At 50.0% G+C, this 13,329-nt stretch overlaps 1 protein-coding gene across 2 annotated transcripts in view; it reads right to left on the reverse strand.

Moving 5' to 3' along the window:
• dennd4b (DENN/MADD domain containing 4B) overlaps positions 1-13,329 on the reverse strand; it is a 47,978-nt gene that overhangs the window by 14,548 nt on the left and 20,101 nt on the right. For both annotated transcript variants that reach the window (XM_069940565.1, XM_069940564.1), the window contains 4 exons: positions 8,701-8,818; positions 5,971-6,177; positions 4,204-4,332; positions 3,038-3,182 (listed from right to left, as the gene is read on the reverse strand). In XM_069940565.1, the coding sequence (XP_069796666.1) occupies positions 3,038-3,182; positions 4,204-4,332; positions 5,971-6,177; positions 8,701-8,818 (599 nt within the window). The remainder of the gene's footprint in view (positions 1-3,037; positions 3,183-4,203; positions 4,333-5,970; positions 6,178-8,700; positions 8,819-13,329) is intronic.

A 13,329-nucleotide genomic window follows, 5' to 3' on the forward strand; every position in this document is an offset into this window, starting at 1 on the left:
TATCCTTTCTGACTGTCTCGATAGTCTTGGATTCAGATTGTTTGACTTCCTTCTCAACTTTCCTTCGTTGAGTATGCAGTAACTTTGGATGTTTTAAACTGCATACATCACAACTGAGTCGCTTATTACAAGTTTTGCTGATGTGTCCTTTACAGAAACAACCAAAGCATATTCCATTCTTCTTTAGAAAGGTTAATTTCTCATCATGCGACTTTTTCTCCAGTCGTGAACATCTTTCTAAAGCGTGCTTATCTTTGCGATACAAACATCTTTCCTGAACAGCCTGATCTTCTTTTTCCTGTTTCCTTGTTCTTTCCTGTTCTTGTATCTGACACAGCCGTTACAAAGGTACTTCTCTGCTTTCTGCTGAGACGGTGATTTAGACTTCTTTACATCTTTAGGAACTATTGAAGTATCCTTAATATTTCCAAATGCTGGTACAGTGCGAACATGCACTTGCCATTCGAAAAATTGCACAACATCCTGAAAAGTGACGTCCCTTCTGGGAAGAATCTTAAGCTCTGCAATTTTGGTTCTCCGCAAGTCCTTCAGCTTGTAAGGTAATTTATTGACCATAATCGACAAATTTGCAAGGAAATTCAGCTCTTGCAAATGTTCACTACTTCCCATTGTGTTACAACATCCTCTCATATGCTTGTAAAGCCTTTGCATCCTCTGGTTTTATTGCTGCCTGTCTCTGTGGGCCCTGGCGATTTCATGTTCATCGCCATAATGGTGCTTCAATAATTCTTTTGCCCTTTTAAAACCTTGTTCTGGATCCACATAGTGGCAACTTTTGACTAACTCCTTCACCTGTCCTCCTGTAAACTGCTCCAGGTAATACAGACCATCTTTAGTGTTTTTAGTATTACTTTCAATGTGATGTTCAAAGGATTTCATGAAAGTCAGATATTATAATGGGTCTCCACTAAAAACTGGAATTCCCTTCTTGGGTAAACCATTTAAACCTTGTTGCTGTGCTAACATAGCAGAGATTTTGTTTTGTTTTGCTATAAGTGATGTTATATTGTCTTGTCCGCCATGGCTTGCGACATTGTCTTGAGATGAATGAAGAAAACGGATCTTGAACTGGTGCCATAGGTGCAGGTCCTTGGGCTGTAAATGATGGCATGGGTGGAAATCCTTGACTTGTAGCTGGTTCTCCAGCAGCATGAAGAGACATTTAGATTCTTGAGTATGATCAACTCGCAAGGTTGAATTTATTTTGGAATATCCTCCTTTTGAAAAGATCCTTAGGTTGTGCGCTCTGGAGAGACTGAATGTCGTTAGCTCTTTCCATAGGATTGGTCATTGCCATTTGAGCACCAACTGCAACACCTGTGGCTCCTGGCTCGAGTATATTTTTATCTTGTGGCTGGAAGGTTAGGTGCTAACCCTTTGGGTAGGTCACTTTGAGTAACAAATTTTGAGCTAATGCTTTCACTTTGGCTATATTCTAGCACGTTGTTCCTCAAGTTGTCTTTTCTTTTCTCTATTCAATAATCTGTTTAGTTCCTCACTAGCCGTTTGTAACTTCAGTTGGCTGATTCTTCATTTCAGCTTCTTGCCTCAGTTGCTGATTCCTGATTTGTACCTCCCTGTAACACTTATTACAACCTTCAACATCATCAGGATTTACTTCTGAACTTTCAGATGCTGCAGTTTGCTTGGTACAGCACCAATGGGACTTTGCAACATACATTCATCTCCTCCAGTTCCACTAACTTTTAAGTCAGTGAATGAGAGCTGCAGTGCCTTGACAGAGTCTTCTTCTTGCTTGCTAGTTGAAGCCACTTCTTCTTTGGCTACTAGTTTCAACCTTCTGCCAAGCGTTGTTGGTCCGGCAGGCTGGCTCAACTCATGATCAAACAGTTCTTTGATGAGCCTTCTTCTTATCCATCTTGGGTTCTTCACATTGCAATCTGGCTTCTCCTGGTTCCTACTGGAACTATAAACAAATTTTGTATCTTACTCGGTCCCTTTAAGAGAGTTGCTGTTGGCTGAATAGTCTCTGTGGTTCTGCACACAAGCTTTCTGATCTTAAATGTTCATGTTTACAAGAACATTTTCTGTGCTACCCTGCCAATTCTACTACCAGAGCTGTGGCTTATCTTTTTTAAGGATGCTCGGCTCAATTTCAAACTGCACAATTCACAGACAGGTTCTCACACTTCTGGAAAATTCTATTATTACAGTGTGGATGTCTCTTGGCTTTAAATCAAGTTGTTAATTCTTTTAGACAAATTTTACAAGCCTTTCTTCCAAAGTTCACTATTAAATTTTTCTTTGCATTAAAGTATAGCCATCAACCTGTGTATTCTAATTTCAAAGTATCATCTTCCAAAGCAGGAGCTGTGATATCCCAAATTTCAATCTCTTTAATCCAACAAATCAAACTTTGTGGCTGTTACTTAATGTAGTTTTAATTTGTTGATAGAACAGAGAAACATTTTGCATAACTTCGCCACAAGACTTTCATAATGAGGAATAACAAAGCATTTACTGTATGATAGAGATACAAAGATATATAGAGATACAAATGGTATTTAAAGACATACAAGAACTCAAAGAAAAATTTCTCGTGCTCATGCTTCCTTCACATCTTGTAGAATAAGTGAGCAAATACTTAGTCTCGGCGGATATTGTGATATATTACATCATAATCACTATGGTAACACTACAAACAATGGTTCTCTTAAAGAAACAGGCACAAAATTAACAAAAATCAAAAATACAAGGTTTGAACCTTTACACCCTCCAGTCCCCTACACCTCTCCCTTTCCCTGTCACCCCCTCTGAGCCCCTACTTTCCTCCCTGTCTCTGTAACCATCTCCGGTCCCCTACACCCCTCCTTGTCTCTGTAACACACCCCTCCTTGTCTCTGTAACCCACCCCCCCACCCATTCCCTACAACCCTACCTGTCTCTGTAACCCCCCTCCAGTCCCCTACACTCCTTGCTGTCTTTGGTAACCCTACACCCATCGCCCCACTCTCCAGTCCCTCTATTGCATGGGATGTGAGGGCACTTCGCTCACCTGGGGGGGTCCGATCCATCTCCCGTTCCTGTCGCTCCCGCAGCAGCCGGCGGAACTGGGCTGTTGCCATGATGACATTACGCAGTTTCGTCCACCTCAGGCCCCCACCCTGACGAGGGCATGGCCATTTGCTTTCCAGAACTGCCTGTGGGTTGGGGGACAGGTCAGTGGGCATGGAGAGGAGGGAGGGGGCAGGGTGCACTGGGAGGAGGAAGTGGAGGACACCAGTGGGTACTGAGAGGGGCAAAGGGCAAGGTGGAGGGGGATGGAGGGGGAGGGGATGTCAGTGGGCTCAGAGAGGAATAGGGCAGGGTGGGGGAGAAGGGAGAGGTGAAGGTGGAGAGGGTGGAGGGGAGAATGAGGAAGGGCAGGATGGATGGGGAGTGGAGGGGGACAGGGCTGTGGTTACAGAGAGGGTGAAAGGGCACAGTGGAGGGGGGAGGGTGGCAAGGGACAGGGTGGAGGGGAGGTGAGGCTGGGAGATTGTGGAGGGTCACAGGGGTATATTTGGCAAGAGGATGGAGGAGAGGTGAGGGAGGATGTGGAAAGGGGAAGGTGGGAACAGGTGGCAAAGTGGATCCCCAGCTACCCATCTCCATCTTGATGTAGAGTCCATAGGGGGAGGTGAGAGAGATGCGGGAGGGGTGGCAAGTGAGTGGGGGCGAGGGGGCAGGGACAAAGGAGATGGGGAGTGGGAGGTGAGGAAGTGGGTGGGAAGGCGAGGAGGGAAGTGCGGGAGATGGGGAGGCAAGGGGGGAATGTTGGGGAGGGAGGGAAGGGCCAGGAGAGAGGGGGTAGTTGGGAGAGGTGGGGTTGGAGAGGGAGGGGAATGAGGGGGGTAGAGGTGACCTCCTCACAGTCCCCAGTGCCCACCTTGGGGTAAGGGAGGGAGCGGGTTGGGGGGCAGGATAGGGAGAGGTGACCCCGTTGCCCACCTCACTGTAGTACCCACAGGTGACGGAGGGAGTTGGGGGAGGGTTGGGGAAGGGGGGAGAAGTGATCCCACCCATGCACCTTTGCCCATCCTGTAGTACCTGTGGGTGATTGTGAGGGAGTTGGGGGAAGGGAGGGTTGAAGGGTGGGGGAGAGGGAGTGTGGGGGAGGGGGAGGGGGAAGAATGACCCCAGACCACCTTGTTGTAGTACCCACCTTGTTATAGTACCCACCTTGTTATAGTACCCGTAGGTGACGGCATTGGGTGTGATGCCAGCCTTCTTCATCTCATGCAGGGCTCGAACTGCCAGGACGGGCTGCCCATAGTGTCCACACAACTGCATCAAGATCCGGTGGCACACCTGGGGGAGTCGGGGAGGGATTACACTGTTCGTGGACCACAACCCCCACCCCCACGTCAACCCCCACCCCTACGTCAACCCCCATCCCCATGTTAACCCCTACCCTGGAGTCATGGACCCCCACCTGCATGTCAACCCCAACACTGGGGTCATGGACCCCCATATCAACCCCCACCCTGGGGTCATGGATCCCCCACCCCACCTGCCCTGGACCTCGCATCCTTCCCCCCCAACCCCCTTGAGTGGATGGTCAGGAGGGAGTGCCAGCCAAGCAGGCAAGGACTGGAGACTTCCACCTCTCTCTACTTATGGCCATCAGTAAGCCTGCATCAAGGCCATTTGGCCCATCGAGTGTGGAAGCACGATCCAAGAGTTAACTGAAACTGTACTTTCTACTTATAATTTCGACCAGTCTTTCTCAACAGCAACCCTACGGTCTCCTTTCATCCAGCTCTGTCCCTCTCTCTCCTTTTTCACCCCCACATCTGCACTCACAGAGACAATCACTTCTCACCTTTGCTCTCCTGACCACCCACCCACACCCAATGAATGCCTTTGGCTGTTGGTCTGTGCCCCTCCGCCCCTCCCCCTGCGCTTTCTCCCTAGCTTTTTAATTCACACCCCTGTTTCTTTTACTCACACTTTGAATGGCTCAGGCCCAAAAATACATCTTTACTTCCTCGGGACACTGTGAGATCTGTTGAGTTCCTCCGGCAACTCTGTGCTTGAAACGCCAGGTTTCTTTTTGACAACATGGTAACTGAATTTTTATCATCTATCTTTAGTTGTATAGGACGACCCCAGAATTTCCACCTAAAACACTGGGTTTGAGAGTTACCCCCACCTCCCTCCCAAAAAAAAATCTGGCACTTACTGCTGACCAGTGGATGCTGTTAAAAGCCAATTACAGTAGTTTAATAATAAATGATCATTTAAAGTTTAAATTTTATTTGGATATTTTAAAATAAATGACTGTGGCTCCTGTAACAGTCCATTTAAAGCCTGTCCAGAGCTGATGGCAGTAGGACCGAGTGGAGGGACCCCACGGAGGAGCGCTGAGATTGTGATGGGACTGGCAGATTTTTAAAATTTAGGCGCACTGCACGGTAACAGGCCCTTTCGGCCCACGACCCCGTGCCGCCCAATTATACCCAATTGGCCTACCACCCTCGGTACGTTTTGGATGGTGGAAGGAAACTGGAGCCCCCGGAGAAAACCCACGGGGAGAAGGTACAAATTCCTTGCAGACAGCACTGTCCCAATCGCTGGCACTGTAACAGCATTGCGCTGACTGCTATGCCAACCATCCACCCTAAGGCAGACAGTCACCACTTTGTCTAGCGCCCCTCACAGAAACCTGGAGCACCTGGTGTTCCAGGGCGGTCTCCCCTCCAAGTAGTGAGCCTGCTTAGCTTCCAAAATCAGAAAATCTCAGGCATATTCAGTAAGACTCTTCGTTTAGGATGGTACTTGTTTTTTAAGCCAAGTTCCTGTGTGGCTGCAGCAAGCAGGAATTCCGGTGCACCTGGCCACTGTACAAGTGCATTTTGATAAATCCATTCTCCTCACCCACTTGTTCAGGCCAGGCCATGAGCACTGGGGTGAAGGGGGGAGTGAGAGAGCACCAGCACCACACACCTCGTCAGGCAGCACCACCCTCTTGGTCTCCATCTTCTTCAGCACGTCATAGGCAGTGTGCAGGGCTCGGACCTTGAGCTGGCTGCCGCGGACCTGGGTGGGCAGGTAGATGAACCACAGGGCATAGCACTGGCCCAGGAGACACTTGGCCCACATGTCGGGGATCACTGAGTACTTCTGTGCCACCTTCTGAGCCAGCTTCATCTCCTGGAGTTGTGGGAATGAAGGGATAGGTCATCCACCATCTGACTCAACACCGACTTCAACGCAGCTCAGGGGGACAATGAGGGGGTGGAGAGGAAGGGATATGGCATCGTGAGGCACATTATGGTCAGTATGGACAGGCCAAAAGGTCTATTTCTGTCACTGCAATGAATATTTCCAACAGCTTAGTGACCTGTGCAGAGCACGATCCCACAAACATCCAAGGGGGCAGCCTTGGGATCCCCTCCCCAACAGGGCAGAGGTTGGTGAGTACCTCCAGGGCCAGAAGTGGGTAGATTAACAGGGAGGGAGATAAGCAGGTGAGGGCTTTATTCCCTGGAGCCTTGACATCATCTTCTCCAGGAAACTGCTCATGTCTCCTCCTGAAGGCTAGCTTTCTACATTTACCTTGAGGATTTACACCTTATCTAAAATTTAATCTGATTAATGATGGCAGAAAAGATATCAAGAAGATTTACCTGGATGTTGCTGGGACTTGACGAACTGAATTACAGGGAAAGGTTGAACAGGTTAAGACTAGGTTCAATATGTGCTGGGGTGTAGGTTAATTGGGTGTAACTTGGGCTCATGGGCCAAAATAGCCTGCTACTGAGTTATATGTTTAAATTTGCTTTCAAATGTATTTATTCTCTGGAGCATTGGAGATTGAGGGGAGGTGGTCACCTCGGCACTGCTGCCTGTGCCACGTGTCTCTTGAGGGTAGGAATAGGAAGTTGTGGCAGATGAATGCATGGCTGAAGAGTTGGTGCAGAATGAGAATTTACTGTCGTGAAACTCAATGTTTTGCGGCAGCGTCACAGGGCAAACATTCAGATTAGAACCATTTTGCAACATTACTCTAAAAAAGTAAAAATAATCGGGCACAAAAAGTCAGGCCGTGTATTTGTTCACTGATCATTCGGGAATCTGATGGCAGAGGGGAAGAAGCCGTCCTCGTGCTCGTCTCTAGGCTCCTGTACCTTTTCCCCGACGGCAGCAGAGTGAAGAGGACATGGCCTGGGGTGTGGGGGTATTTCAGGATAGAGGCTGCTTTTTTAAGACACCGCCACACGTTGATGTCCTCGATGGAGTGAAGTCTGGTGCCTGTGATGTCACGGGGGTTCAGATGTGTGGATCATTGGGATCTCTTCTGGGGAAGGTCTGACCTGCACAAAAGGGACGGGTTGCACCTGAGCTGGAGGGGGACCAATATTTATGGCGGGCAGGATTGCTAGAGCTGTGGGGAGGGTTTAAACTTGTCACGTGGGGGGAGGGGGGGGTGCGGTTTGGGAACCAGAATGTGAGTGCAGAGAATAGGGCAGAAGGACAAAAGCATGATGCAGTGTGTTGTGGGCTGGTGAGGGAGGACAGGCAGGGGAGGAAGCAGTTGGAGTCAGTGAATGTGTCGGATGAAGGATTTGAAATGTTTCTATTTCAATACAAGGAGTATTTGGAATAAAGGAGATGAACTTGGATCAGGACTTGCAACTACGATCTTGTGGCCATTTGACAGAAGTTTAAAAAGATAGAGTAAATACAAGCAGGCTTTTCCCTCTGAGGTTCAATGAGATGCAGAGGACATGTGTGAAGGGTGAAATATTTAGGGGGAACATCTTCACAAGGGTGGATGGAGTGAGCTGCCAGCTGCAGTGGTGAATATAATTATGATTTTGACATTTAAAAAAAATTTGGACAGGTTCATGAATGGGAGGGCTATGGATTGGGTGCAGATCGATGGGACAAGGCAGAATAATAAGACGAGAAGGGCTGAAGGGCCTGTTTCTGTGCTGTAACCTTCTATGATTCCCAATTAGCAAGGTGATTTGGGGAGTAGGGGGAGAACTCAAAGGATAGTTTATCGTCCAGTCGGCTGATGGTGGCTCCTCTGGAATGGAGGGGATGGAGCCTCGAGATTCAACGGAGGGGGGAGTGGAGATTAGGAGGAACTGCTTCTCCCAGAGAGGAGTGAATCTGGGGAACTGTCCGTCCCACAAAGTATGAGATGCTGCCTCAGTGAACGTGTTGAAAATGCAGGCAGGTGGATTTTTAAATTGGTGGGGAATTAAGCAGAGTTCAGATCCAGCTGTAATTTAATTAAATGGGATGAACACTCCAGCTCCTGATGTTTCTTTGGGGGGGGGGGGAAAGAGGAGGTTCGAGGGACTGAGTGGCCTCTATCTCATTCATTAATTTAGACATACAGTACGGGAACAGGCACTTCCGGCCCAAAGAGCCCATGCAGCTCAATTACCTTCAACTAACCTACAATGCCATTACAGATTGGAGGGTGGGTGGAAACCAGAACACAGACATGAGGAGAAGGTACAAACACCTGACAGACAGGGGTAGATTTGAACCCAAGTCACTGGCAGTGTAACAGCATTTCACTAGGACACTACACTAGCTGGCGTTATGATTGGGCTCAAGCGCTCAGGAGCGGGGAGACGTTGCTGGAGGCCTTATCTGGGCCAAGAAGTGAGGGGACAGTCAATCAGGACCCTATGATTCCCCATTCCCGGGGAGTACCTGCTTTGTCCTCCTGGGTGCGGGGCTGCTGGGGGCGCTACCTCTTGGCTGGCTGAGGCAGTGCTGGCTCCTCGAGTCGTCGAACAGCTGGGCCTTGAGGAGGGGGAACCCATCGTAGCTGCCGGGAAGAAGGGAATGAACGAGACAATCACCAAACCAGCTCACAGAGCATGGTCCATCTGTTTCCCCCAACCCCCACCCCCACTGTAATCCCCTGCACCAATCCCCAACCCAAACACATTCACTGACAGTAACAGGAGAGACTGGAGTAGCTGGAGTGAAGGAGAACAAGGGTAAACCTGTTAGAGGTACACAGGGAGTCTCAAAGCACTCCACAATGCCCCATCTCACATAGGATTGAAGCTCCCTCTGCACCGCCCCATCACACACTCCTGGGGTCAGTCAAAGAGTGAAACTCCTTCCACACCATCCCATCACACACTCCTGGGGTCAGTCAAAGAGTGAAACTCCTTCCACACCATCCCATCACACACTCCCGGGGTCAGACACAGAGTAGCTCCCTTCATAACATCCCATCTCACATGCCCAGGGTCAGACACAGAGTGAATCTCCCACTACATTGTCCCATCACACACTCCCGGGGTCAGACACAGAGTGAAGCTCTCTCCTCACTATCCCATTACACACTCCTGGGGTCAGACCCAGAGTTAAGCTCCCTCCACACTGTCCCATTTCAGACACAGTGAAGCTCCCTCCACACCATCCCATCACACCTTCCAGGGTCAGACACAGAATGAAGCTCCCTTCACACCGTCCCATCACACCTTCCAGGGTCAGACACAGAATGAAGCTCCCTTCACACCGTCCCATCACACACTCCCGGGGTCAGACACAGGGTAGCTCCCTTCACACCATCCAATCTCACATACCCAGGGTCAGACACAGAGTGAAGCTCCCCCTACATTGTCCCATCACACACTCGCGGGGTCAGACACAGTGTGAAGCTCCCTCCACACCATCACATCACACACTCCCAGGGTTAGACACAAGAGTGAAGCTCCCTCCACACCATCCAATCACACACTCCCGGGGTCAGACACAGAGTGAAGCTCCCTCCTCACTATCCCATTACACACTCCTGGGGTCAGACCCAGAGTGAAGCTCCCTCCACACTGTCCCATTTCAGACACAGAGTGAAGCTCCCTCTGCATCGAGCCATCACACCTCCCAGGGTCAGACACAGAATGAAGCTCCCTTCACACCGTCCCATCACACACTCCCGGGGTCAGACACAGAGTGAAGCTCCCTTCACACCGTCCCATCACACACTCCCGGGGTCAGACACAGAGTGAAGCTCCCTCCTCACTATCCCATTACACACTCCTGGGGTCAGACCCAGAGTGAAGCTCCCTCCACACTGTCCCATTTCAGACACAGAGTGAAGCTCCCTCTGCATCGAGCCATCACACCTCCCAGGGTCAGACACAGAATGAAGTTCCCTTCACACCGTCCAATCACACACTCCCGGGGTCAGACACAGAGTGAAGCTCCTTTCACACTGTCCCATTTCAGACACAGAATGAAGCTCCCTCTGCATCGAGCCATCACACCTCCCAGGGTCAGACACAGAATGAAGCTCCCTTCACACCGTCCCATCACACACTCCCGGGGTCAGACACAGAGTGAAGCTCCCTCCGCACCATCCCATCACACACTCCTGGGGTCAGATAGAGTGAAACTCCCTCCACACCATCCCTTCACACACTCCCGGGGTCAGACACGAGTGAAGTTCCTTCCACTCTCTTACTGGGATCAATTACCCTGGACTATTATTGAGCAAAGTTCTCCATCACATGGTTGATTCAGCAGATGAAGTGGCTCCCCTATGAAGAGAGATTGAGTTGACTGAAACTAGACAAGTTGATGTTTAGAGAATGGGGTGAGGAGCCTTATGGAAATATGTAAAACCATGAAAAAAATTGAGAAATTAGAAACTGTGAGGTTGTTACCACTGGCAGACGGGACTGGAACTTGTGGACATGGCCTCAAGCTTCAGGGGAGCAGATTTAGTGTGGAGATGTGGAGGAAATGCTTCTCCCAGAGAGGAGTGAATCTGTGGGTTTTTCTGCCCACAGAAGCAATAAATGTATTTCAGACAGAGAGAGAGAATTTTGCAGATGGGGAATTGAGAGTTCTGGGAAAGGGCTGGGTAGGTGGAGCCAGGTCCATGGCTAGATCATCTGTGATCTCCTTTAATGGGGAGGCAGGCTCGACGGGCCGAATGGCTGACTCCTGCTCCCATTTCTGACCTTCTTCCATGTTATTCTCTTTGCTAGTTCACTGGGTGTGAATGTTACAGCAAACGCCAAACATGTCCATCTCTAACCAGCCAGTTGGGAAGAATCAGTCTCAGGAGGATTGCAGTCAGAGTTCGGGAAAGGAAGCCATTACTTCCTCCCTCTGAAACCCTCGGGGGTTTTAACGAGCCAGTGTGAAGATCAATTTCAGGCCTTTAATTAAAAGAGGCCAAAGGCTGCTGGGAGATTAGAAAGCTCTCCGGATTGAAGCTGCAGTCAGTGGCTGACGGCCAACTAACTTGTTCTGGCACAGCGTTGATGGAAGGAAGTGAACCATGAACGTCTGCAGATGCTGTGACTGTACTAAAAAATACAGAAACACAGGAGGGACTCAGCCGGTTTCTCCGCGTCCACGGGAGGGACTCAGCCGGTCTCTCCGTGTCCACGGGAGGGACTCAGCCAGTCTCTCCACGTCCACGGGAGGGACTCAGCCGGTCTCTCCGCGTCCACGGGAGGGACTCAGCCGGTCTCTCCGCGTCCACGGGAGGGACTGAGCCGGTCTCTCCGCGTCCACGGGAGGGACTCAGCCGGTCTCTCCGCGTCCACGGGAGGGATTCAGCCGGTCTCTCCACATCCACGGGAGGGTCTCAGCCGGTCTCTCCGCGTCCACGGGAGGGACTCAGCCGGTCTCTCCGCGTCCACGGGAGGGACTCAGCCGGTCTCTAATCATCCACGGGAGGGACTCAGCTGGTCTCGCAGCGTCCAAGGGAGGGACTCAGCTGGTCTCGCAGCATCCACGGGAGGGACTCAGCCGGTCTCGCAGCGTCCACGGGAGGTAAAGATGTATTACCGACGTTTTGGTTCTGAGCATTTCCTCAAGGTGTGAGTGAAAAGCAATAAAATACAAAATTCTGAGGTAAAACCACAGTGTTAGAGGAGTGATACATAGATAAAGACACATAACAGACGAGCCTGTCATCAAAGTAAGGGGTCCCTTGGTCTGAGGTACTTTGATGAAGGGCTCAAGCCCGAAGCCTTGGTTACGGACTTTACCTTTGCTCGATAAACAACACTGTTTGACCCGCTGAGTTTCTCCAGGACTGTGTTTTCTCTACAGTTCGTTTCCCTGTATCCGAAACGGTTTTCAGTTATTGTTTTTTTCCAGTTATTGGAACAATGGCTTTAAGCACCTCAGTCATGTCAGCAGAAATACTTGTATCAGCCACAACTACAAGAAACAGCAGGCTTTTTCAGCATGAAATAATGTTTAACACGTACCCAAAAAAACTTTGTACGGTACACAAGAGCTCCGTTGTTATCAAAATGGCGCCAACAGAGCGTCAGAGCCCCACATGGGCAAGTCAGGTGATAACTTTGTTTCAACTTGTGACATCATGTCAGCGCCGCAGAAAAAGGTTTGGTTCAGTATTCAGGGGACTTCGGATAAGGGAGACGTACTGTGAAAGTAACGAACTGGCAGGCTGGGGGAGAAGGGAGGAATGAAAGGGGGAGGAGTACAGACCCACAGACAAAAGAGGTTAATTGGATATTTGACAGTGGTTTGATGAGTTCTGGTGGGTCCTGTTGGAGGGAAAAGGACAAGGAGGTATCTATCTGAGAGTTCGACAGAGGCTTGATGAGTTTGCAGGGATCCTGTTAAAATTAGCACCTTGCGGTCGTGGATTGAAGAGTCGCAGTCAAGTTGAGTTCAAACGGACCCACCCTCTTTTTAAACCCTGGGCTCCCAGCCACCCCTGCACCACGCATAGGCGATGTTATCGCGCTGCCCAAGACGTCCCGAGGCAGTTAAATTTCCTGGCAGGCGAGCCGCCACAAGCTTTAGCCTGTGGGTCTGTACTCGTCTTCCCTTCACCCCAGCCTTTTAATTCAGGTGCCTACCGGCTTTTTACTCCAACCTTGAGGAAGGGGTCAGGTCCGAATCTTTACCTCCTGTGGACGGCGTGAGACCTGCTGAGTTCCTCCAGCATTTGTGTGTATTTTCACTTTTTGACGGAAGGGTTAACTAGTCTGGCTCTAAAGCGTGTTCTGATGTAGTGAGAATTCTTGGGAGGATGACTCCCTTGGAACCAGCCTTGAAATCCGGCTGCTGAATTCCAACACATTCGTGCAGCGCAGGGGGCTGAGATGGGCAGAGATCTAAGAGCCGAGGACATTGTCTGGGAGAAGCTTTGCCCACCAGTTAAAGAGCTCAGGAATGGGAATGCAGCCTCTGAGGCCCAGAGACATGGGAATCCAGAGCAACACAACAGCCTGGAGGAGGGACTCAGTGAATCGAGCAGCATCTGCTGGAGAGGAAGGATGATTCTGGGCGGGAATCCTCCCACTCACACAGGAAAGTGCCGGGGGGGTG

This window comes from Narcine bancroftii, chromosome 5 (assembly GCF_036971445.1).
Source record: "Narcine bancroftii isolate sNarBan1 chromosome 5, sNarBan1.hap1, whole genome shotgun sequence".
Lineage (NCBI taxonomy): Eukaryota > Metazoa > Chordata > Chondrichthyes > Torpediniformes > Narcinidae > Narcine > Narcine bancroftii.